General features: G+C 55.3%; 2 protein-coding genes across 11 annotated transcripts in view; one reads left to right on the top strand and one right to left on the bottom strand.

Moving 5' to 3' along the window:
* The first annotated feature begins 718 nt into the window (after positions 1-718).
* Positions 719-10,997, top strand: CHRNB2 (cholinergic receptor nicotinic beta 2 subunit). 2 transcript variants are annotated; one of them, XM_051858636.3, is made up of 6 exons: positions 722-1,264; positions 2,332-2,477; positions 2,643-2,687; positions 3,394-3,503; positions 4,222-5,170; positions 7,910-10,997. In XM_051858636.3, the coding sequence occupies exons 1-6, from the start codon at positions 1,201-1,203 to the stop codon at positions 8,078-8,080; spliced, it is 1,485 nt and encodes a 494-aa protein (XP_051714596.1). In that variant the 5' UTR covers positions 722-1,200; the 3' UTR covers positions 8,081-10,997. The 2 variants fall into 2 exon arrangements, with proteins under 2 accessions (XP_051714597.1, XP_051714596.1); XM_051858637.3 differs by lacking the exon at positions 2,643-2,687 and having other exon boundaries at positions 719-1,264.
* The window catches only part of ADAR (adenosine deaminase RNA specific), a 45,270-nt gene continuing 30,662 nt past the window's right edge, over positions 10,987-25,594 (bottom strand). For 3 of the 9 annotated variants that reach the window (XM_070077624.2, XM_070077625.2, XM_017345850.4), the window contains exons 7-15: positions 19,705-19,930; positions 19,258-19,429; positions 18,700-18,793; positions 18,002-18,124; positions 17,576-17,709; positions 15,911-16,093; positions 15,336-15,448; positions 14,546-14,673; positions 12,384-14,371 (exon numbers count right to left, since the gene is read on the bottom strand). In XM_070077624.2, coding sequence (XP_069933725.1) covers positions 14,125-14,371; positions 14,546-14,673; positions 15,336-15,448; positions 15,911-16,093; positions 17,576-17,709; positions 18,002-18,124; positions 18,700-18,793; positions 19,258-19,429; positions 19,705-19,930 — 1,420 coding nt within the window. In that variant the 3' untranslated portion in view covers positions 12,384-14,124. Of the gene's footprint in view, positions 11,981-12,383; positions 14,372-14,545; positions 14,674-15,335; positions 15,449-15,910; positions 16,094-17,575; positions 17,710-18,001; positions 18,125-18,699; positions 18,794-19,257; positions 19,430-19,704; positions 19,931-25,594 lie in introns of those variants that run through there. The other 6 variants (XM_070077626.2, XM_070077619.2, XM_070077623.2 and 3 more) reach the window with 3 other exon arrangements.

The following is a 25,594-nucleotide window of genomic DNA, read 5'->3' as shown; positions in this document are numbered from 1 at the left end:
AAGCCTCTGAAGTATGGGGACTGGAGGTGTAGGACCAAATGTTCAAGGATCTTAATGACAAGAAGCGTGGGGCTGGGTGTGGAGTGGCCCAGATGATGTTGGAGAAGTGGGCAGAGACCAACAGGACAGAGCCATGATGTTGGGTCAGGAATCTTCTCGTTGAAACTGACAAAAAATCCACTTCAGCAACAAGAGGGGCTTTTACTGGCTCAGCAGCCAAAAGCTTAGGGCTTTCAAGATCAAAGAGGTTCCTGAGCCAAGCCGCCTCTCTCCTTTTTTCTCTCATTATTGCTCTCCTTGTGTTAGCTTCAGGGTAGACAGGTCTGTGAAACGGTGCCCTGATCTCCCTGGTTACATGGAAGCCACTGACTGGAGCAGAAGACAAGAGGAGTGAGAAAGGCTAATTGATGAGGAAGGCTGCTTATCTTTCCACACTCCCCAAGGCCTCTGGGGCTATCTTGTCAGGAAAAGCCCTGATCTTTCCACCCTAGACCCCCGTGGGTGGCTTCTGGAGGGGTCTATGGCGATAGAGAAGGGGACAGGTTCAGGGACTCTATCGCAAGACCCCAAAGCTTATGCTTTCTTAAAATAGCAAACCCACAGCCCCCTGCCTCTTTCTCTAGAGGCGTAAGCTGCATTTTTTCTGCTGCGTCTTCAGCCTCTCAGGGAGCAGGATCATTGGCTAAGAGGAAAAAGGAGGGCAGGCATCCCAGAAACCTCTCCAGTCTCCCGCCACCCGTTGGCCCTAGGAGGGAGGGCTTTGACCTACTTGTCGCCCTGGCGCGGCTTCTTCCCGCCGGGCCCGCCCCTTCCCAGGTCCTGCCCCAAGTACGGGCCACCGTCTGGAGGAGAGCCCTTGTCCTACCTCACGCACGCCCTAGCCACGCTGGACCAGCCTGGGACCCCCTTTCTCCCTGGGAGCCCGCGCTTCCGCCTCCGGGGCGGAGACTCCTCCCCCTCGCCGTCCCAGTCGCATTCCCTGGAAAAGCCGCCGGAAAAGCCGCCGCCTGCTTGGCCCGGGACGGGCGAGGAGCCGGTTCCTCTCGGCAGCCGGCTCGCTGAGCCCTGGGAAGCGCCGCGCCGTGGCCGCGAGCTCACCCGGGCCCCGCTGCAGCCGGCGCGGTTTCAGCACCACGGACAGCGCCCCGCCCGCGGCGTGCCCCAACCGGCGTGGATAGGGCCACGAGCGATGCCCGCGGCATGGCCCAGCGCCCCGGCCCCATGGCGCTGCTCCTCAGCTTCGGCCTCCTCGGGCTGTGCTCAGGTAAGGCTCCCGACCCTGGCCCACCGCCCAGGGCTCGCCGCGCTCGTCGCACGCCTGCCAGGCCAGCGGTAGAGGGGAGTCTGCTGGGGTTGGGGGAGAGAACCCCGTGACCACCTGGGAGGACCTCCCTGGAGGAGACAGTGAAGCAAGGAAGTAGAAATCTGGCCAGTGGTGCTGAGGAGGACGTGGGTACCCAGAGAAAGGAAGGTGCCCTCCCCAGCCTGTCGTGGTGGCAGGGGGGCCGGTTCTGAGGGCGGCTGGGGTCCCATTTTTGTGAGGTGTTATCTCAAGAACTCCTCCTGGAGGGGCACTCCTCTTTTGCTTCCCATAATTTCTCAGCTCCCTCATTGGTCTCCTGATGCAGGGCATGAAGGGGAGACCACACTTCTCGTCCTCTTGCAGGGCGGGACAGGAGCCTGGAACGACTAAGAAGGGGCTCTCTGAGGGGTAGGGAGGGTGTGTGTGGGCACAGTCGCAGAACAGGATAGAGTGTGCCAAGGGGCAGGTGCACCGGGACAGGCTCCTCCTGTCTGCGTGTGTCCTGGCAATCAATATGTACGCCCTGGACCACACAAATGAGGCAGCTCAGCTATTCCACTCCGACCCAGTGCCTTTTGGGGAGGGAGATGGTGTCATGGCCACAGGCACATGACAGATGGGCACTGACTAAGCAAAGGGGTGTGTGGTGGGACACAAAGATCTGTTCCCCTTTCTCCACCCTCCCAAACCCCTTACATGGCAGGTATTTGCGGGGAAGCCCTGGCTGCAGAAGTCTGAAGCCTTTGAAAGCACCCTCTGAGCAGCTCTCCCTTAACCCTCGCAGTCTGCAGGCCTCTCCTCGGGTTGTCTGGGCTCCTTGGCCGGTGGCCTCAGAGAGGAGTTTCTATTTGAGGGTTTTAGTTCTGCAGCCTCCAAGGGGGTCACCTAAGCTTTTTCAGTCCCCTCACACATGGAGCACTAGGAAGCTAGAGCCTAAAGGACTGTCCCCTTTGCAGGGGGTAGGGATCCTGAGTAGGCCCTCCCTCCTTGTTTACTTCCTGCCTGCCTGACCCTCCCTTTTGGCCCAGGGGTGTGGGGTACGGATGCAGAGGAGCGGCTGGTGGAGCATCTCCTGGATCCCTCCCGCTACAACAAGCTTATCCGCCCAGCCACCAACGGCTCTGAACTTGTGACAGTACAGCTCATGGTATCATTGGCACAGCTCATCAGTGTGGTGAGTGGGGGGTTCCAGCTGTTTGCCCAGCTATGGAAATCAGCCCAGCCAGAAGGGGTTAATAGTTGTGCTTCCTCATCTGGTGTGCCCAAGGTGTGGGGAGGTAGGGAAGGGGGCCCGCAGGCTGGGGGAGGGGTCTGCTCAGCAGCTTCTACTTCCCTGCAGCATGAGCGGGAGCAGATCATGACCACCAACGTCTGGCTGACCCAGGTTAGTGCTCCTTCCATCTCTCTCTCTCTCTCTCTCTCTCTCTCTCCCCCTTCCTCTCTCTCTCATATATATAATATATATTACATATACATATATATTTCTCTTTCAGTCTTCACAAAAGAAGCAGAAAGGTATAGACTTCATAGTTCTAAATAATTGTATCTAATCTTGGTTCTGTGACTTTAAACATATTCAACTTGCCAAGATTCATTTTCTCATTTACAAAATAGAGATTCTAATACCTTGGCTTAGCTGTGCAAATTAAATGAGCAAGATCACATACGTGACATTTATTCAGCAGAAAAGTCCCTGTGGGTGGGGAGGAGGAAGGCATCTATTCCCCCCCCCCATTATTATTTATTTGGAGAGAGAGAGAGAGAGAGAGAGAGAGAGAGAGAAAACACTCTCACTTGCTGGTTCACTCCCCAAATGCCCTCAATGACTGGGGTGGGGCCAGGTCTGAAGTCAGGGGCTGGGAACTCATTTGACTGACAGGAGCCCAAACACTTGAGCCATCACCTGCTGCCTCCCAGTGTATGCATTTGGAGGGGGCTGGAATCAGGAGACACAGCCCAGAATTGAACCCAGCCATTCTGATGTGGACCAGGGGCATCTTAACTGTCAGACTAAATGGCTGCCCAGAACCTCCTTGGGCCCTATTGTCCCTTTCTTTGACCTTGAGCCCCCCCTCTCCTCCCTGTTCCAGGAGTGGGAGGATTATCGCCTCACCTGGAATCCTGAGGAGTTTGACAATATGAAGAAAGTCCGGCTCCCTTCCAAACACATCTGGCTCCCGGATGTGGTTCTCTACAACAAGTAGGTGACCCTGCAGTCCTGGGGAGGTTGGAGGAGACCAGGGGGAATGTCCAGGGAATGAAGGGGTCTTAGGGGAAATGAGAGAAATTGGCCTATGCTGTGGGGGCAGGGAAATCCGCAGACATACCCAGACCAGTGAGGTGGCATGTGGACAGCCCAGGGGAATTGGGCCATGAATATCACCCCACCACTCCCAGCCACTCCCAGTTCCCAAGCTGTGGCGGGAATACAATCAAGGATTGTCCACTCCTGGTGCCTAACGTGGTTCCAGAACAGGCTTTCCTGGGAGCCTGAGTGGAATCCAAGAACCTTAATGTCCCAGTTTCTCCTGCAGGTTCTATCCTGACTCCTGTAATAATCCTTCTTGCCTCTAAGCTACAAAACCTTCTCCCCCAGCTGATGGGACCATGTCCTGCCCCCACCTGCCCCTGTTCCCCTTCATGGCTTGGGGTTTCCCTGGCTTCTCCACCCTCACCAGAAGCAAACAGCTTAGACAACAGGGACAAGCAACAGACACGACCTCTCCCTCCCCCACCCTCTTCCGCCTCCCAGGGGCTCCCGTTCAGGACCCCTCTTCTCATCATCAGCCCAGCCATGCCCCCTTCTCGCTCAGGCGCTGGAAGGTTGCTCTCACGCCTGGGTCTCGCCTCCTCCCACTGCACCGGGGCCGGGTGTTGGCCAGGGTGGAGGAGCGCTGACGGTGCCCCTCCCTCGGCAGCGCCGACGGCACGTACGAGGTGTCCTTCTATTCCAACGCCTTGGTGTCCTACGACGGCAGCATCTTCTGGCTGCCGCCCGCCATCTACAAGAGCGCCTGCAAGATTGAAGTGAAGCACTTCCCGTTCGACCAGCAGAACTGCACCATGAAGTTCCGCTCCTGGACCTACGACCGCACGGAGATCGACCTGGTGCTCAAGAGCGACGTGGCCAACCTGGACGACTTCACACCCAGTGGCGAGTGGGACATCGTGGCGCTGCCGGGCCGGCGCAACGAGAACCCCGACGACTCCACGTACGTGGACATCACGTACGACTTCATCATCCGCCGCAAGCCGCTCTTCTACACCATCAACCTCATCATCCCGTGCGTGCTCATCACCTCGCTGGCCATCCTCGTCTTCTATCTGCCGTCCGACTGCGGCGAGAAGATGACCCTGTGCATCTCCGTGCTGCTGGCGCTCACCGTCTTCCTGCTGCTCATCTCCAAGATCGTGCCGCCCACCTCGCTGGACGTGCCGCTCGTCGGCAAGTACCTCATGTTCACCATGGTGCTGGTCACCTTCTCCATCGTCACCAGCGTGTGCGTGCTCAACGTGCACCACCGCTCACCCACCACGCACACCATGGCGCCCTGGGTCAAGGTCGTCTTCCTGGAGAAGCTGCCCGCGCTGCTCTTCATGCAGCAGCCGCGCCACCGCTGCGCCCGCCAGCGCCTGCGCCTGCGCCGGCGCCAGCACGAACGCGAGGTGGGCGCCCCCTTCTTCCGCGAGCCGCGAGGGGCCGACTCCTGCACCTGCTTCGTCAACCGCGCGTCGGTCCAGGGCTTGGCCGGGGCCTTCGGGGCTGAGCCCGCGCCGGCGGCGCCGTGTGGCTGCGGCCTCCGGGAGGCGGTGGACGGGGTGCGCTTCATCGCCGACCACGTGCGCAGCGAGGACGACGACCAGAGCGTGAGTGCGGCGGGCGGGGCTGCTGGGGGCTGGGTGTCCGTGTCAGAAACGCCCTCAACGGGAAATGAGAGTCCCCAGCCTGTGTGTGGATCTGGACGCTGGCTTGGGTGCTTTCCCAAGTGGCGCCGCCTACACTGGGACAAGTATTAGAAGACTGAGGCTTCATAGTATCTCGGGAGATGGGCCCAAACAGGAGGCTCTCTGGGTTTGCAGCTGGCCCCTGGCCATGACCCTGACCCTGACAGTCCCGCCTTCGTTGCCTTGGTCTCCAAGTCCAAGTTGTTAATCTGCAGCGCTCAGCTGGAAAGGAATCCTTTGTGTGACCCACAGAGGGCAAAATTGAGGCCGGGAGGGGCATGGAGGTGGGCTAACAGTTCCAAATCAATTTTCCCTTTCTGCACCTGGGTGACCAGGAGATATTCATGGAGATGGGGGCGGGTGGAGAGAGGGCTCCACGGGCTCCCTCCCCACCCATCTGCAACACTCCGTATCTGGCTGCTTCTGCAGTGGCTCCCCAGAAGGTGATCCCTTGGGACTGAGCTAGCGTTGGGAGGAGGTAAGGTGGGTGTGGTGACATCCCCCATTTTGGGTGGCGGCTCCTTCAGCCCTGAGGTCAGGCCCAGCTGTTGCCATGGTGACGGGGTGGGGCTGCACTCCGTTAGGGGGATGCAGCAATGTGGACACTATGGTTTGTGCAGGCTAGGAGGCTTCGGTTCCCTGGGATTGCAGATCAAGCTGGAGCTGAAGCTTGGGCAGGGACACCCTTCAGTCCTGATAGGAAAGAGGAGGGGCTAAGGGCCTCAGAGGTGGTAGAGGCCAAGCGGGAACTGTGGGTGGTGCAGGGACTCAGCCGGCTGCCTCTCCTGCTACAATCCACCTCTGAGCCGTGCATTTACCGAGCTGGCTGCTGGGGAGGCAGTGACTGACACAGCTGCTCCATGGGCTCAAACCCCACGTGTCCAAAACTGCGTGCTTGGCCTGCGGCCCTACCACCAACATATTCCTCCCCCATTTCCTCACCTTGCCGTAAAGGGCATCACCATGCACCTGGGGTTCAGACCAACACGCAGAGCAGCCCTGGACTCCTCTGTTTCTCACCTCCCCGTCATCCAAGTTGTCAACATTTCTATCCCGTGCACACAGCCTTCCAAATATCTCTCCGCTTCATCCTTGTCTCAGCATCTCCATGCAAATACCCGGCTCGAGGCCACTCTCAGCTCATGCCTGGACCAGGGCAGAGCGTCCCCGTCCCCAGCGCCCTTGTCACTGTCTCCCCTGCAGTGTGTGCCTCTTCCCCTTTGCTCGGGTCATGGGCTTATCTGCTTGACGGTCTCCTCCCTGCCACGGGAGCTTGGCACGAACGGTTTCCTGTGCTTGGAATGCTTATTTTTTTTTTCCTTTTAAAAATTATTACTCAGATTAATCTCTGCTCCAGTATTTGAGAGTAAGTGGCAGACACTGTAGCCCTTTCCTATAAACACTTCAGCATGTCTCTCCTAAGAACACAGTCACTCTCTTGCATGACCTAGATTCAGGGATCAAATTCAGGAAACTTGGCTTCTACTCATCCATCTAACACAAAGTCCACATTCACATTCCCCAGCTGTCCCCGTGCTGTCCTCCGTGGCACCTCCACCCCAGCCCAGGATCTCCAATTGCACTGAGCCGTCAGGTTTCCTTGGGTCTGGAGCAGTTGCTCAGCGCGGTTTGTACGGGCTGGGGGAGCGTCCCTGGGTTTGGGTTTGTCTGATCACTCCTTCCACTGATTCTGGACGCAGCCGGCTCCCTGTCACTGGCTCTTGGCTTCAGCCTCACCTTGGAGAGACCTTCCGAGAGCAGCCCTGAATTGCATCTTCTCCTCCATTTCTGTCAGTCCCCCACTACCCAGGCGGTGTCTCAGTTTTGAAAGTCTGTCTTGATTTTGTCCCCATCTCCCCTGGTGGAGTCCGCTACAGAAGGCTCTGGCTGGCCTTGCTCCGTCATTTCCCTCGGGCCCAGCGTGGTGCCATGGATACAGCAGGTGCACTTGGTCACGAACGGCTGATAGCCCGTCGCTGTCTCCTCTAATGGCCTGGGCTGGCCTGGCTGGGTGCCACATAAGCCTGTGTGCCAAGGCCCTTCTGGCGAGCCCTGGGACTGGCTCTCAGCACCCTGTGGGCCCAGTCCCCACCCTCTGGGGGCTCTGCTAATGAAGTGGGTGCTGCCAGCTGGGGCTCCCCGTGTGCGAGGCCCGCAGCACCACTTGCCTGGGTTCCATGGGCTGGTGTGGCGATGATGAGTTAGACAGGGCCCCCGTGGCTCCTTAGCCACGGGGGGCAGACATGCAAACTGCAGTGATGTCAACGTGCCAGAAATGCGTGGCTCCTTCCAATCTGAAGGGTCAGGCAGGACGGTGGAGGGAAGCTGCCGTTTGATTTAGGCTCCTCACGTAGGGAAAGGGATTCCCAGATGCAAAGGGAATCCAGAGGCACAGGCGCCCGAGGAGGCACTGGGGGTTGCTAAGTCTGGATTAGGGCCTGGGAGGGGATGGAGACAGGCTCGTAAGGCACTGGGCTTCTAAGCAGGCTGGCTCACAGCCGAGCTTCAGAACAGCCACGCTGGGACCGCCGTGGGGTGGGGGAGGAGGCCGGCTGTGTGTGTGTACGTGGGGGCCCACGTGCAGTGGCACCTGCTCTGCCCCTCCCACTCCTGCCTGCCCCGCGTGGCTGACACAGGGCCTCCCTCATCTCCTGCTCGCAGGTGAGTGAGGACTGGAAGTATGTCGCCATGGTGATCGACCGCCTGTTCCTCTGGATCTTCGTCTTCGTCTGTGTCTTTGGCACTGTTGGCATGTTCCTGCAGCCCCTCTTCCAGAACTACACGGCCGCCACCTCCCTCCACCCCGCCTCCTCGGCCCCCAGCTCCAAGTGAGCCCTCCCTCGCCGCCGTGAACCCTGGCCCCTGCCCTCTGCTGTACAGTAGTGGTGGGTGCACAGTGCATGCGGGAGCTGCCAGGAAGCGGGGTGCTGCCCCCCAGAGCCATTCTCTGACCTCAGCGGGAGCCCCTCTCCCCGCTCCTCTGTCTGCAACAGCCGGGGAGGTGGGACCAGCTATATCTTCCTCCGCTTCTGCCAACCCTGGTGAGAGTGCTGGTGGCGCAGGCTTGAAGGCAGAGGGGACAGAATCAGCCACTGCCTCCAAGTCCTGGGAGGAGGGCCGAGGGGCAGGAGGTGGCCTGGCTGACACAGTGGTGGCTTAGGAGAAAGGACGGAGAGGAGAGGCCTGGGTGTGACTTTACTGGGCCTGGTGGGCAACACCGAGTGGGCAGTTCTTGCCCAGAGGGCTGAGTGTGGGGGAGGTGCCCAACGCAGTCCCCAGGCCCTGCCACTAGGGGGCCCCAAGCCTGCCCTTCTGTCCAGTGGAGAATTCTCTGTACCTCTTATACTTCTTCCTGTCCTTTCTCCTTGGGCTGAGGGTGGGCAAGGCTGGGAATTAGGGAGGCTCCCCACTCTGACACTCCAGGTGAGCTGCTAGGAATCTGGGCCGTGGAAGGGCGAGGCCACAGGGTGTTTGGTTTCTGTGTGAGAAGAGCCTTTTACAGTCAGGGAGTCCAGCAGGGTCTGTTAGAGACGAAGCAGTAGCTGACGGGGAGCCGAGGGGGGCGAACTCTGACCCTCCCACCCCACCCGAGATCTATCTGTCCAGGGGCCTGTCTTTCCCCCACTTTGCACTTCTGAGCGCACCAGGAAGCTAAGGGTGGACGGGGGCCTCCAGTAGACGGAGCCCAGTGCCCTCCACTCATCTCCAGCCTCCTGCTCCGCTCTCCCCTCCCTCTTCGCACTGGGCTGGAGCAGGTCGGAAGCAGAATTTTGGAAGACATCCCTAGTGGCCAGTAACTCCTCAGAAAGCTTCACTTCCTGCCCGTGGCTTCCAGGCAGCAGAAACCTGACGCTGCTCCCAAGGCCAGCTGGGAGATCTCCCAGGGGATCTCCCGCCCCGCCCCTACCTTGTGACTCACCCTGATTTGTGGTCCCAGCTTTGTAAAGTGCTGGGCTAGCAGATGGCAGGTCACAGAAGTCAGTCTGCCAGGTGCTCCCAAGGGGCCTGGCCTCACCCAGCCCATTCTGTCCTCTGGAGCACAGCTTCCCCCAGGCACAGCGGAGCCAGGGGCGGGGCTCACAGTGGGTGGGAGGAGGCAGGCAGAGGTGAAGAACTCTGGACAAGGATCGCGGAGTCTGGGTGCCAGCCCTGTCCCACTGCCTACTTCTTGGGCCACCTGGACCAAGTCCATTTGCCTTGCTAGGTCTCAGCCTCCAGGTCTGCAAGATGGGGACAGTGATGCCGTTTTCATGAGGTTGCGGCTGGACCGGTGAGCCGGTGGGAATGGGGCCACCTGTTGTAGCAGCCTCTGTCCCGCCCCCCCCCCCCTTCAGTAAACCAAGTCCCCTCAAACAGGGCTTGGATGTAGAGGAGGGGCGGGGAAGGCAGTGAGTGCCTGGGCAGCAGCAGCACCAGGCTGGCTGCACCAAGCCCGGGGGAGGCGGCAGGCTTCCCTCTGCCGCATCCCCAGCAGGTGTGTCCCATCTGGGGGCTGGGCCCTTGCCCTGTCCCTGCCTCCCTTCTGGGTCAGCGCCTCCTGACACAGGTGGGCACTCAGATCCCTCCTGTGCTATCCGTGGAAGAACACAGTGGGCCACAGAGCCAGCACCCATGGCACCTGTGCCTCGGTGCAGCCCCAGCTGTCAGAGGCTGCGGCAAGGAAGAGAGGGGTCCAGGTATAGGAGGTGGTGACTGGACAGGGCCAATCCCTCCATCCCTGGGCACAGCCCCTTAGGGACCATCAAAACAGGAGAGGGCCACACTGCACGGGCAGGGTGTTAGCACGTGTCAGCGCGGAGGCATTGGCGAGCTCTGGGGAACCCACACTGTTGCCTCCTTTCCACAGTGGGGCTCTCTCGGGAGGGAACTGGGAGCCCAGCTCAGTGTGAGGCAGGCCTGCAGGAGGAAGGGAGAGCAGCGGGGAGCATCTCCCACCAGGCAGGGCCATGGGAGACTCCAGAAGCAGTTCTGTCTGCACAGGCACCCAGCACTGAGCGGGAGGGCAGCTTCCTGGCAGTGTGACGAGGGCACAGTGGGCACCGAGTCAGTGAAAGTTTAAAAGCAAACTACACACAGGCACCCCCCACCCACATAGGCCACATCCCCCAAGGGCACGGGGCGTGCTCCGAGGAGGCGGGGGTGGGGGGCGCTTCGGCCCACCTGTGCACAGCCCCGCTTAGTGAAGGGTCGGCTCTGTGCCGGTTCCTTCGGGCGCACCGTCTTCACCCTCACAGCAGCCCTGCAGGGAAGGGCCCTCGTCTTACAGAACAGCAGTGAGGCCGAGGGGCCGAGGGCAGCTGGTGAGCGGCCTGGGTCCAGGACCCGCCTGCCCCACGACCACGCTCTCGCTGTGCACTCCCAGGCTGGGAGAAGTGCTCCCCGGGGGTTAGGTGAGGGGCGCCCGGGGCCTCCCCCAAACCACTCCCCACGCTGCAGGCCTTGGTTCCATTGTCCCCTCCACTTTCAGTCTCCAGTGCCACAGTGCCACTCGGCAACTCTGACCAGAGAACAAGCAGCCTTCTAAGTGGCCATCCCGACAGGTCCGAGAGGTCCGTGGTAGTCACACTGCTCCTGAGGGAACGTAGGTCTAGCAACCCCTAGGACACCTCACTCACCGCCCACCGCGGCGCCCCCACGCCCCACCCTGCCCCAGCCTCCCTGGCCTGCACTACCCGAGTCCTTGCACTGGTCTAGCCCATGCTAGACTCTTTAGGGATTCAAGATTCTCGTAAAGAAAGTTGTTTCCAAAGCTGTCTTGTGGCTGTGATGTTTGTGGGATGGGGTTGGCAGATACAGGTGAAAAGGAGAACGCTGGAGACCAGACGCGGGAGAGATAAAGACATAACAGGAATCCAAAGTGCAGGCGCGTGGGAGCGTCTGCTGTGGCGTGACTGATCTTCTGACAAACCCACTTCCCAGATGGAAAAGCCATGGCCCCTGGGGAGGGCCCTCTCTAAAAGACAGGGCAAGGGGGAGGATCCGGGTCTGGGGGCTAGGGTGGCAGAAGGCCAGTAGGTGAAGCTACAGTCTGCCCAGCTCCCAGGACACTAGCTGGACCTGGGCTCATGTCCCAGAAACAGTACAGCGTGGTGGGCCCTGGTAGGGACAGCACAGCAGCGAGGAGCTCACCAAAGCGCTGCTCACCCGGGGGGGGGGGGGGAGCGTGCCAGGGCTGTCACCTGGGCACTGCACTTCCCTCTAGCTGGAGCCAGCAATGCCAGGTCTTTGAGGTTCCTGGGATCCCACAGCAGGTGGCGACATTATCCTTTTCCCTACTTATTTGAAAGGCACAGAGAGAGAGAGAGAGGGAGAGACAGAACTCCCCCATCCACTGGTTCACTCCCCAGACGGCTGCACCAACCAGGTCTGGGCCAGGCCAAAGCCCGGAGCCAGGAGCTCTGTCCTGGTATGGGGGCAGGCACCTCACCTGCTGCGCCCCACCCCGTCTCTGACTGAAAACTGTCCCGTTCACACAGCACGGTCTGTCAGACTGTGAGGACAGCCCGCGCTTCTGGTGCTGACGTAGCACGCACAGACGCCGCCTGCGCCCGGCCTCCCGACAGACAAGGCAGGCTTCACTGTGACTCTGCCCCTTCACTGCGGGTGCTGCGCACCCTCTGATGTCATTTTTAAAGGGTCAAGACAAGCCTTCTGGAAGTTCTGGAGTGAGTGACGACGTGGGAGGAGGTGCAGTCCCTTTGAAATTCAGGCCGAGGCTGTCCCGGACGCCGTCTGAGAAGGAAAGAGCAAGGCAGTTGTATCTCCCAGGTCTGCGGCCAGGCCTGCAGTCACTGCAAACGTGCACATCCCCACAGCAAACCAGGGCGTGGGGGGAGCACTGGGACCCATGCCGCCTCCAGGAAGTCTTCCAGCTGTGGGCCTGGAACTCTGGCTTCTCACAGCCCTGGGGCTGAGTCCTGTGACGGCGGTCCCTGGTGGGGAGGGTGCGTCTGGAGCTGGGGACACCCCTCCCCCACAGGCTCTGTCCGGGAGGCCCCTGAGGCAGCTCCTTGCTGCCCGCTGAGGGGCCCCTCCCCAGGTTCCACAGCAGAGGCACTGGCTCTATGAGCAGGAATTCCCAGACCGTGCGTCCCTCTGCCCTCTCTCACCTCCCCCAAGAAACCAAGACTTGCAGTTTTCTAACAATTAGATTCTTTTCTCTTTTATTTAGGAGGAATGTATATTGTTAGTCACTGTCATCAAGGATCACATAAAAGCGGAATCATAAAACCGGGCTGCAGCCATCATGGCACCCAAGCCTGTGCTGGGCTCTTCCCCGCTCTGTTCTGGGAGTCACTGCCAAGACCCCAAAACCAACAAAGTCCCCTCAGCTTGAGTAAAGCAAATAGCTTCAAGCACGGACACTTTTTACAAGTGATTATTCAAAGAATGCACAATAGCCACGGTTCAGACGAATCAGCTACAGAAATCATTAAAAAGAAAAGTGGGGGGCGGGATCCTGCTGATTAAAAACAAAGACTGGACAGGAATGGGCCGAGAACACGGGGTGGAGCCTCCTCCGTCCTGTGTGACGCACGCGGCTCCTCCCGCACCAGAAACAGATGCCCCCAGGGTCGCTGGAGATGGAGGGGAGGGCGTGGGCTCTGGTTTCCCAAGGCACCCCCCCTCCCCCCTCAGGCCGCTGAGACAGCTCTGCCAGAGATTCTAATGCCCGAGACACAGCAGCAGCCACCGTGCCAATGCGCCGGCAGGGAGACCCTGCACGGGGAGCCCAGGTGAGCAGCCTCCCTGCCCTGAGTGTGGACGTGGCTTCAGGCCCTGTTTTCCTGCTAGCTCCTTGGGAAGTCTGGGTGTGCTACAAAGACATCCTTGGTGTTTCCCAAACTCAGGTTTGCCTAGTAGGGTCCACTTTTGGTCTAAAGTACAGAGGCTATAGGAGCCCCAAGAACGAAAAGTGGGGCTGCGAATGCCTCCGCTGTGGAGGAGGGGGGTCAGGCCAAGCTGGGCCATGTGCTGGGCGACGGGGAGGAGGTCCTGGGCGCAGCGCATCTAAAGCAAGGAGCAGGCCCAGTCCCAGAGAAGGCAGTGCCTCTGCATCCTGCTACGCATGTCGGGCCGCCTGGCCCCAAAGCTGCGCTCCACGGAAAGGCCAAGGGCGCCGCCCGTGAGTTGATGGCGAGTGGAAGTGTGGACAGAGGATCCCACCTCACGGCGTCTGAGGACAACCTGCCCTTTCACCTGCAGGTACCGCCTTGTGGGTCGACTCCATAAAGACGCCCAACAGGCAGGAAGAGCTCAGATCTGTGTTTGCCCATGACCAAATTCTGAAGCCATCAGAATCTGGCAAATTTCATCATGGCAAAATGAAAGCACTTGGATGGATGAGAAAGTAGGTTTCTTCTGTTCCCCCCTGCACCCTTGGGGGTGGGGAGGAGAAACTTCATGATCACAAGGAAGGAATCTCGGGGTGGGGGTGGGGGTTTGCTGAATCTATAAATGAGATTATCAGTCCCTGACATGATTTATGGAGAATTGACTAGAACCTAATCAAGACCACAAGAGGTCAGTGTAGCAAACAGAAAGGAAAAGGAAAACACCTAAAACGAATCTAGGAGGCAGTGGACTGCAGGCGCTCAGTGACCGGTCACACTGTGCACGAGAGACAGCTCCCTCTTCTCTCCCCATAGGATTCTGCTTCTTCATCCGGGAAAAAAGAAGGGGCCTGGCCAGACTCCACCTAGCAATCCCCAAAAAAGCAGGTTAAATGGGAACCCAAAGTTCTCAGTATCACCAATTATGGTGCTATTTAAAAAAAAAAGGATAAAAAAACAAAAAGCCCCAAACCCTTGACCAATGTGATAAGGAATGCTACGACCTACCTCTCTCACCCCACTGCAAAGACTCCCCCCAATACATCAGTCACTGGGTACCGGGCAGAGGTAAAAGTTCTTTTCCTCCTGGGGCTTGCTTATCCAGTTCCCATAGCCCATGTCCTTCAGGCTCTTTTTGAAGTAGTTCTTGGCCGTCTCATAGTCACGGGCAGCTTTCTTGGCCTCACCATAGGAGAGTTTCAGTAAATCTCTGCGGTAGCGGAAGGAGCAGAGCTTCTTAAATAGAAGAAAAATACTCTTTTTGGAGACCCGGGACAGTTCATTCCGTGGCCTGGGGAAACAAGAGTGCCTGCTGTTCACCTGGGTCAGGGAAGGCGGGAGCCCGAAGTGCAGACGCAGGGCAGGGCGAGTCGCACTGTGACCTCTGGAGACTGGCGGGTGGGCCGTGCTCCGGCAGGCTGGTCAGGAGGCACGCCTCCGCTCCCGCCACCTCCCTGCTCCTTACCCGTCCACGGTGCCTCTGGTTCCGTCCAGGATCTCTAGCTCGTAGCCATCAGCCAGACACCAGTTGACGCTCGTCTCCTTGGTCTTGCCGGACTGCCTTTTGGAGTCATAGACACTGACTCGGCCAACCTAGGAACCCCAGGAGCAACAGGAGAAAGAAGGAAACGTTTCAGGAAAAAGGTTCTGAAGCAGGACTCAAGACTCACAGCGGGGCTGGCTCTGTGGCATAGCAGGTAAAGCTGCCGCCTGTGCAGTGCCGGCATCCCATATGGGTGCTGGTTTGAGTCTCGGCTGCTCCACTTCCCATCCAGCTCTCTGCTATGGCTTGGAAAAGCAGAAGATGGCCCAAGTGCTTGGGGCCCTGCACCTGTGTGGGAGACCCGGAAGAAGCTCCTGGCTTCAGGTCAGCGCAGCTCTGGCCATGCGGCCATTTGGAGAGTGAACCATGGATGGAAGACCTCTCTCTCTCTGTGCCTCTTGTTTATTCTCTGTGTAACTCTCTCAAGTAAATAAATAAATCTTAAAAAAAAAAAAAAAAGATTCACAGGCAACAGGGAATGTGGGGGGCCATGTCCTTCCCCCTTATTTAAGACTCTGGCTCATACTGAGTGGACTCTAGACCCACACACTGCACCTCGATTCAAATGAACGTCAGCCTAAGAGAAGGAAAGCCTTGGTAACCGCCGGGGAGGGTCAGTTCCCGGGACGGGAATGAAGGCTGCCCTGCTCTGTTGACAAGACTGCTAAAGAAGGAGAAAAGGGCAAAGGAAAACAGAATGAGGTTACAGCACCTTGGGATGGTTGACGATAAAGGGCTTCCGCAGTCCCTCCTCAAATGCACTTCCATCTCTTGTCATACGGCAGCAGATGGCGCGGGTCAGGTGCCCTTGGCTGAAAAGGTAACCTGTGCACAGAAAAAGAAATGTACTCACCTGTGCTTGCACCAAATGCTACGAGGAGGCAGAGGCACTGGGGAGGCTGAAGGTGTCAGAGGGAGGAACGGCCCCCTCATTAGGAAGCACCATTGGATTATGGCCGCCCCACCATGTGTGGGGTCACTGAATAGTTAGGCACAAGATCTAAGGCTCCAAGTCAGGCTGGGCCTGTGAAGAACAGGACACTAGGACGCTGCAGTTTTTAGCCGCTGTGTCTCTTGCTCATCTTGAAAGGGCTGGCCTGGCCTGATTTGACTTAGGCTTACAGCCTAAACCCATCTTCCCACCACGGGAGAGCAGGTGCTCACACACCAATCACCCATACTACAGAAAGGGGAGACGCCATGCCAACAGCTGGCGACGAAGCATGTGGTTTGCTGGGATTTGGCACAGGGACAGAGCAGTGCCAGCCCCCAGGGCAGGCCCCTTACCAAGTGTGACAGACTTGAGATACACGGGCTGCAGGAAGTGGGTCAGCAGGGCTCCCTGCAGGCCCAGCACATTCCAGCGCAGGATTTTGTCACTACAAGACATGGTTCGGAGCCTCTCCCCAAGTCGGATGCCATCCCACGTGGGCACAATGTCACTGGATTCCACAGGGATAGTGCCTTCTCCTGTGGGAGATACCTGGGTCAGACCCCCAAGCCACTGGAGCCACCCGCTCCCTGGCCTGCCGTTTAAGCTCCACTGGCTTGGGCCATCTCCGTCTCCACTCGGGCACAGCACCTGCGACATGCCAGGTGCTACGTGAAACCAAATCCCTGTCCTCCCAACTGTGTATGGGGACATGGGGTAGAGGGAACAGAACAGACACTGAACAAGTAAGCCAGTGTGTCAGGGAGAACTCTACGTGCGAGTGGGCTCTGAAGTGGGGTGGCACTGGGAACCTCCGGGCACGGAAGTCGGGAGCTGAGACAGAAGGCAGAAGGCAGAAGGCAGAGCTGCAGTGCATGTTTCCGACCAGGGAAGAGTGAAGGAAGAGGCCCAGGGGCAGCAAGGGGCTGCTTGGGAAGCTGACGAGGACGTGAGTGCGGCTGTGAGTGACAGGCAGGGTGGCAGGGGATGAGACGGGGAGGTCACCACAGGTTTTGCTTTCACAGCAGGTGCGGTGGGAAACCACTGCTGGGTGTGCGCTTGTTTTAAATCGCAATTCGCCTGCGATGTAACTCATGCACCACAGGATGCAGTGAGGCTCAGCAGATTCAGGGCCGTGCAGCCCTTGCCACCGTCAGCGGCAGGGTACTCCCGCACCCACAGGAAGCCTGCCTTCGGGAAGGCACTCCAAGCGTCCCACCAGCTGCTCCCGTCCCATGCAATCACTAGTCTCTGTCTGTATGCATCTGTCCATTCTTGATGTTTCATATAAATGGGATCTTGCAATGTGTCATCTTTTGTCACTGGCCTTTTCCACTTAACACTTCTTCTAAGGCTCCCCCAGGGTGTAAGCAGGCTCAACCAGAGCTTCATTTCTGGCCAGCACCCCTACACTGTGTGAACTGGTCATGTTTCATCCATCCGGGCACCAGCTGAGGCCACGAGCGCGGTTTCTGCTTTGTGTGGCTATTATGCATGATGCTACCACCAGCATTTGTGCGCTAGCCCCAGTGAATGGCTGGGTCCTGTGCTAACACCTCAGGGCACTTAGCAAGGAAGTGATCAACCACGCGAGGACTGAAGGGAATCGGGTGATTTGAGGAGACGGCAGGGAGACAGCAGAGGACAAGACAGGAGGAGGAGCTGGTGGACAGGGTGTGGAACCAGTGGACAGCAGGACCGGAGGGAGTCACCGCCTCGCCAAGGCTCTGCATCCCTCTCTTCCCCTTTCCCCTGCCCTCTCCAAGGGGGTCCCTTCCACTCGCACGGCTGGGAAGACCCTACAGGAGGAGCACTCCCGTGAGTTTATTGCCAGGCTGAGCTCCAGGTTGGTACCTCCACCTCCTGTATGCTTGGGAGATCCTCTGAAAGAACAAATTCAGAGTGGAGCCTTGATCTTCCCTTCCCCGTCCACCCCGCCTTGGGGCCCAGTGACGAACAGCGAAGACCTGGCAGTCTCACAGAGCCTCCCGTGGGACGCGTGAGGGTCACGTGGCACTCACCATTCTCTACCTTGGTGCGTAGCTTGCCTTGCTTGGGATTCTCGAAGACCGGGTAGTGGCGAGAATCTGTACTCTCCACATTACGGTCACTGCAGGACTTGTCAAAGAGCGCGCCATCTCCACAGGGAGCAGTGCTGCAGGAGAAGCGGGGCCTCTGTTACAGCTCACCCGGAAACAACCGCCCTCCATTTCCGGGGGCTCCCAGACCAGCTGGCAGAAACAAGGGACATTTCCTGAAGCCCACCCCGTGAGCCTGGAGGTGGCAGCGGCGTCTGTGAGAATGGCTGCACCCAGGGCACACAGTGCACACGCCATGCGGGGTGCTCTATCGTGTGAGGCCTGACCGGGGAGCCAGGGACGTGTTAGGATACTCAGTCCTGGGAGCTTGGCAGGGCGCGCTCTGACAGCAACAGAGACCATACAGACCTGATATAGAGATGAAATGAAACAGTCTTTTTTATCTGGAGCTTTTCTCCTCCCCTAGCAGGCTCAAATATACTTTCCTTCGCAGTCTGGGGGTTGTACTTCATTAACTCGCTGTAGAGAAACCTACGGAAACAAAGCCTGGTTAGAAAGATAGGTTTGATTCTGGCAAGAGCAGTTGCTTCTAAGAGCTGGCCCTACATGACCCCCAGGTAAGCAGAAACCCTAAGAACACAGCCCGGCACCAGCTTCCGGTGGCAAGAGGCGCTGGGAACCCTGCCTGCGAGGCCCCAGTGCGCCTACGGCAGAGCCAGCCTTCTGGCTCAGTCTCAGTTCTGCTGAGGGCTCCTCTCTATGGTGGCCACAGGGATTCTGGGGCGGGACAAATGGACTCCAGGGGAACAGGAGGCTGCTGCTTCCCCCCGAGCCTGTCCCTTCGTGAATGAAAGAGCAGGTGAAGCGGAGAAGGCTGCCGGGGCACGCAGGTCTTCAAACGCAGAAGGAAGGCGGCCGCAGCCTCAAGGCCCGGAGGACTGAGAGTCACTTTGCGTTTTTCACAACAGGCACGAAGCAGCAGCAGCAGCAAGGAGAGCCCTGACAACAGGCTGGGCAGCAGGACGCAGGCGACGGGTGCCGTGAGCCCTGGGACAGCTGGGCGGCAGGCCCGCCCCAGCCACCTGTCAGCACGGGCGCCCGCTCACCTGATGAAGCCTCTCCGGGAGATGATTTCGGCGTGGCAGTCATTGACCGTCTCTCCCTTCAGGCTGAGAGAGTCTCCTTTCACACAGCGATTCCCTGGGGGCATGTTGGAACCAGCAATGGAATCATCAAAGGCAAAAACCACGGGGGACAGGGATGTGTCCTCACAGCTGAAAGCAGAAGCAGCCTCGGGCCACCAGACCCTTGCCGCCCACCTGGTGCCCCCTAGGAACTCAGCACCCACTCTGCGCTGGCTGTGGTGAGAATGAATGCGAGTTGAGCACCTCTAATTGGAAATGCTTGGGCCCGGAGGTGTCAGATCCCAGAGGTTGGATAGTTTTGATTTTTGCAGTAGAATCCCTAACCTGAAAATCTGAACTCCAGTACACATTAGGTTGGTGCTCAGAGGTTCAGAGTTGAGCACTCTGGATTTGGGGCTTCTAGACTGGAGATGCCTGACCTCCGTTAGCAGTCTTTTCTCCCTGCCTTGGACACACCCATGTGGACTGCAGGAGACCAGGAGGACCCACTTCCGGGCACTCAGGGAAGCCCTCACTTACCAGTCCCCAAGCTGACGACGACGCCCATGTCATCGGAGTCCTTCTTCATAATGATGGCAGCCAGGATCTTGCGGCCCAGCAGGGAGGGCTGGAAACTGTTGGTGAGAGCGTTGAAGCACCGGTGACTCAGCATGGCGATCTGGTCGTGGAACGTGCTGCCGGTGAGAGGAAGCTGTGGGGACAGGAGGCTGTGTCAGGACCTGGCAGCCATGTCTGCGTCCACCATGCTTCATGGCGGCCAGGGACATCGATCGTGTTCTGCTCGCCTCGGGAGTCACCTTTCCCCTCACACCAAGAGTCCCACTTATATGTTCAATTAGGGCTCACATTAAAGCCTAGGAATAACTCACACGATGCAGCAAGTTAAGTGCCAGCTCCACCCAGGGAGGAGTCAGCAGAACCCCCTCCCCCCACAAGAAAGAGAGCACCAAAAGTAGACGTCTTAACTGTCTTTGGCTGTGCCTCTGGGGACCTGGAGAGGAGGAGCATAGTTCTTCTGAGACTGGCCCCTGTCACTGGGGTTACCTCTGTGAAACCCATGCGTTCTGCCTTCTCGTTCTCCCCAATCAAGACACGGAGAGCCGCATCTGCTGCTTCCTGTTTGCCTTGCTTCTTGCTGTGTGCGCAGACGGCTGGGAACCAGCGACCTCCAACTTTTGCTTGGTAAACAAACCTTTGCATGAGAAGTGGGGATAAAGACAAACATTAGATATTGACAGCTCTTCCAGGGAGGTTTCATTCTGCTTACGATGTGGCCAGACCTGCAGACACAAGGGCCCCTTAACAGCGGTTTCTAAGGCAGAATTTCCCAGATTATGGTCATTCATGGATCATGACATGATTGTTGTTAGATCCAGGTCGTTCCCCAAACTGACTTTCTAAAAATGCAAACGTACTTCATCATCACTGTAAATGAAAAAAGCAGTGTTACTTGCCCTAAGTTGAAGGTGGTTACACAACTGCATGTGATAAACTCAACTCACTAACTTCTGAGCAGGCACTGTGCTATCACCTACAAAGGCCTGGGCCTGTCTCCTTCATTTTTTTTTTTTTTTTTTTTTTTTTTGACAGGCAGAGTGGACAGTGAGAGAGAGAGACAGAGAGAGAAAGGTCTTCCTTTGCCGTTGGTTCACCCTCCAATGGCCGCCGCTGCAGCCGGCGCACCGCGCTGATCCTGGCAGGAGCCAGGAGCCAGGTGCTTTTCCTGGTCTCCCATGGGGTGCAGGGCCCAAGCACCTGGGCCATCCTCCACTGCACTCCCTGGCCATAGCAGAGAGCTGGCCTGGAAGAGGGGCAACCGGGACAGAATCCGGCGCCCCAACCGGGACTAGAACCCGGTGTGCCGGCGCCGCAAGGTGGAGGATTAGCCTATTGAGCCACGGCGCCGGCCCACTGTCTCCTTCATTTTAAAGATCTATTTTTATTTATTTGAAAGGCATAGTTAGAGAGAAGGAGAGAGAGGGAGAAACAGACAGAGACAGCTTCCATCCGCTGGCTCACTCCCCTAATGGTCACAATGTCCAGGGCTGGGCCAAATATAGGAGCCAGAAGCTTCTTTCAGGTCTCCCACGTGGGTGGCAGGGGCCCAAGGACTCAGGCAGTACTTCTCTGCCTTCCCAGGAACATTAGCTGGGAGCTGGATTGGACTTGGTGAAGATACCATAGGTGCAACCAACAGAGCTTAAGGGTGGGTTGGCCAAAGATGTGAAGGGAGTGACGAAAAGATAGCTCAGGGTTTGGCTCAAGCATCTGAGTGGTGTTGCCGAGGTGGTAAAGACCAGGAGAAAAGAGGGTAAAGGAGGAAAAATCAAGAATCTTGTTTTGGACATGTTGTGTTAGGGGTTTAAACCCAAGAAGAAGTGACAGGAAGGCAGCTGGATAGAGGAATCTGGCTCTCTCCAGGCTAGAGACATAAACTAACTGGTCTTCTAGCACTCAGATATCTGAAGTCAGGAAAGAGGAGCCAGCAGAGCTCACATGAAGGAAGCAATCTGTTATTGTGTGAGTTGGCCAATAAACCACCACTAAGAAGCAGATAAGGGCACGGACAACTAGACGGAGGAAGAGGAAAGGCAAATCACGTACAAACGTGAACACAAGAATGATGTTACTCACTATTAAAGAAACTGAAAATAACATACTATTTCCTGACCCTTTTCTCCTTACGTTTTAAGACTGAAAAACTGGGCCCCAATAGGTAAAAATTCCAAGAAAGCACACAGTGAAGTCTGTCCTTCCGCAGAGGCACGCAGTTTGCAGTTTTTTCTTGGAACCCTTCAAGAACACAGTGTGTCGGCAGAGTTTGCAGCTCTCTCCTCCCGTCACTCCTCATCCTCTCACTCCGCGACGGACCCCGGAGAGCATTTCGTACCGGCGCCTTCCCCGTTTTCATCGCAGTCTACGACTCCCTACAGTTTCCTTATAAAGGAAGTGACAGAACTCTAGAACACTTCAAGTTTCTGGCTATCATCAACCACGCAGGATGCACATTTCTGTAGCAAGTACGTCACGTACATTGTGTGTGTGTGTGTGTGTGTGTGTGTGTGTGTGTGTGTGTGAGTTCGGGCTGGCAATGACAGACTGAAGGCACTCCTCTCCCTGGCTATAGTGCTAGATGATGAATCACTGTCAAAGAGTAAGCCTGATTACACAAGGAGGTTGAGCACCTTTTCATTTATTCATTCTTTTGTTTAATGAATGTAAAATTCATATTGTCTATTTTTCTCAGTGAGGAGTTCTTTAGAAATAACTAAAAATTAATAAATAAAAGTTAGTAATTTCTAAAGAAATTAGCCCTTGGGCTGCGGTTTATTACCAGTGTTCTCGCTCCAATGATCCCTCTGCTACGCGCCAGTTTCCTCTCACCACCTCGTCTCCTGGGCTCTCTCTGTTATGAAGGTAAGCTCTGTGTCTTGATTGGAGAGGTTTTGCTTTTCTAAAATCATCCCTGCTTTCTATCTAGTGATTTTATTATTTCACTTATTTTGCATTTAAATCCTGGGTCTGTTAGAGTTCATGTGTAGGGTAGGAGACAAACACAAAGTTCTGGTCTTTCAAAAAATTTGTTTTCAAGATGGAATCGTCAGCAGTTCTACCACTACTGTGCAATAATCCATCATTTCCCCACTGGCTGAAGCCTCATCTTCCTAACACATATGACTCTCACTCTGTCTGTCCCTACCTTCAGGTGTCCCAATCAGTGTCCACTGCGCTGCCTTTCTACTCACAGGCCGGCACACCATTACTTTATGCCTTATCTCTCTTCTTTTTCAGGATTCTCCTAGCTGCCATTCTTGTACATTTATTTTTTATAAGAACTTCAGAATCAAGTTTTCTACTTCTAAAGTATATTATAGTGATGTTTTGTTGGGATCACATTCAATGCACAAATCTATCTGGGGAGAGCTGCTATCGGTAAAATAGATTCTTTCAATCTATTAAAAATACATTTCCGGGGCCGATGCTACGGTGTAGCAGGTAAAGATGCTGCCTGCCATATGGGCACCAGTTCGAGTCCCAGCTGCTCCCCTTCCGATCCAGCTCTCTGCAATGGCCTGGGAAAGCAGTAGAAGATGGCTCAAGTGCTTGGGCCCCTGTACCCATGTAGGAGACCCAGAAAAAGCTCCTGGCTTCGGATCAGCACAGCTCCGGCCGTGGCAGCCAATTGGGGAGTGAACTAGCAGACGGAAGACCTCTCTCTCTCTGCCTCTCCTTCTCTATGTAACTGACTTTCAGATAAATAAGTAAATAAATCTTTAAAAAAATACATTTCCTCAGCATTTAATCAAGACTTCCTTTCTATCCTTCATAAGCATTCTACTTATGTATGTTTCCTTCAAGGACTGCACCTGGACAGTCTATCTTTTTAGTTGCTGTTATAATAAGGCATTTTCCTCCAATACATTTCCCAATTGCTTATTGTTACCTACAGAAAAGATTCTTAAATATTGTTGTATACTCCCCTGCTTTATAATTCTTTGTCTTTAGTATTTCTCCAGTTTTGTCTTAAGTATCCCAGATGTACAATTATATGATTAGCAAATAATAATTTCTATAGAAATTTTAAATTATCTATTTTTAAATTGATGATTAACTTCTATAGAATTCCTTAACAGAAAATCTAAGAGAAGCTGGCAATGTGGTGCAGCAGGTTAAATTGCTGCCTGTGAGGCCTGCATTCCTGTGAGCAGCAGTTCAAGTCCCAGCTGCTCCATTTCCGATCCAGCTCCCTGCTAATGCGCCCGGGAAAGCAACAGATGGCCCAGGTACTTACACCCTGCACCCACAAGGGAAACCTGGAAGAAGCTCCTGGCTTCAGATCAGCCCAGTTCCAGCTGTTGTGGTCATTTGGGGAGTGAAGCAGTGAATGGAAGATCTCACTCTCTAACTCTGCCTTTCAAATAAATAAATAAATCTCATTAAGCTGCTGGCTTCTGACTTTAGACATGTGTTCTTTTCAGGCTAGGAAGATATTCAATAATTTCTACTTATTGACAGATTGGTTTTCCAATCTGAATGAACACTGAATTTTACTAAATGTCTTTTTGAAATCTATGGGGATATAGGGATGACTTTTTTCCCCTGATGCACTAATAATAAATATCCTAATGTTGACTAATTTTTGCACTCCATTAAGATACCATTTTTCTTTTTTTAAAAGATTTATTTATTTGAAAGGCAGAGTTACAGAGAGAAAGAGAGACAGAGAGAGGTCTTCCATCCTCTGGTTCACTCCCCAAATGGCTACAATGGCCAGGTAATGGTGGGACCAGCACTGTGGCACAGGTTAATCCTACGCCTGTGGCACTGGCATCCCATATGGGTGCTGGTTCTAGTCCTGGCTACACCTCTTCCAATCAAGCTCTCTGCTATGGCCTGGGAAAGCAGTAAGACAGTCCAAGTCCTTAGGCCCCTGCACTCACGTGGAGACCCGGAAGAAGCTCCTGGCTTTGGATCGGCACAGTTCCAGCAGTTGCGGCCACTTGGGGAGTGAATCAGTGGAAAGAAGACCTTTCTTTCTGTTTCTCCCTCTCACTGTCTATAACTCTACTTCTCAAATAAAGAAAATCTTAAAAAAAATACAAAAAACAAAAAAGAGGTAATGGTGTTATTCTGTTTCTTAAACTGGGTTGTGATACATTAAGTATGATTTTTAGAAAAGGCCTTTATATCTCAACAATTTTTTTAAAGAGTTATTTGTTTGAAAGTCAGAGTTACAGAGAGAGGGAGAGAAAGAAATAGGGAGAGATCTTCCATCTACTGGTTCTCTCCCCAGGGAGCCACAATAGCCAGGGCTGAGCAAGGAGCTTCATCCTGGTCTCCTGCGTGGTGACAGGGGCCCAAACACTTGAGCCATCCTCTGCTGATTCCCCTCAGCCATTAACAGGGAGCTGGAGTGGAAATGGAGCAGCTGGAACATGAACTGGCACACAAATGGGATGCCAAGGAAGCATGTGGTGGCTTTCTTTACCTGCTAAGCCACAACACTGACCTCAATGAATACTTTTTAAAAAATGTGTTTACTCTCATCTACTTTAAAGGTGTGGAGAAGAGGAGAGATTGATTCTTATCGACTGGTCCACTCTCCAAACATTCCCAACAGCCAAGGCTGGACCAGGCCAAAGCCAGTAGCTGGGAATTCTGTCTGGGTCTCCCATATGGGTGGCGGGTACCCAAGTAGTTGAGTCACCAACTGCTGCCTCCCAGGACACATTAACAGGAAGCTGGATGAGACGCAGAATAGTTAGCACTCCAGCATGGGATGCCGGCGTTCCAAGAGGTGGTTTAACCCGCTGTATCACAACTCCACGGCTAACGAATAATTTTAAAGCTGTGAGCATCTAATCAATGCAAGAGTCTGCTAGATCTATATACAGTGCTGAAACTATAATAATCTCTAAGATTCACTGGTAAGTAAAGGAGTCACAGAATAGAGTGGAAGCTGTGATACATACTTATTTTTGTTTATGATAATGAAAGAAAGGAAAATGTGTGAATCATGTTCAGAAACTTTTCAAAGGTCTCAAGTAACTGGTAACAGTATAGAGGTCTGAGAAGGGAAATTAGGAGGCTGGAATAGAAATTAGCCCTTTTAATTGTAAATTTTTTCAATCAGTTTGAATGATTTTCTATGTACACACATATGTATAAATATTCCTTTAAAATTACAATTAGTTAAAAAAATTCCAAAGGATCCAGCTCACTGGAAGGCTAACTATATCCCAAGATGGCTGATGTTATGTCTTCTACGAGACTATGGAGACAGGGTTGTACTTGCTTCCCTCAGCTCTGTCATTGACAGCAAAAGCCCATCCCTTCTGTCCCTGGGTTGCAACCA

Source organism: Oryctolagus cuniculus, chromosome 7, assembly GCF_051225735.1.
Source record: "Oryctolagus cuniculus isolate XC-2025 breed Fujian yellow rabbit chromosome 7, ASM5122573v1, whole genome shotgun sequence".
Classification (NCBI taxonomy): domain Eukaryota; kingdom Metazoa; phylum Chordata; class Mammalia; order Lagomorpha; family Leporidae; genus Oryctolagus; species Oryctolagus cuniculus.
This window is presented reverse-complemented; position numbering and strand designations above follow the sequence as displayed.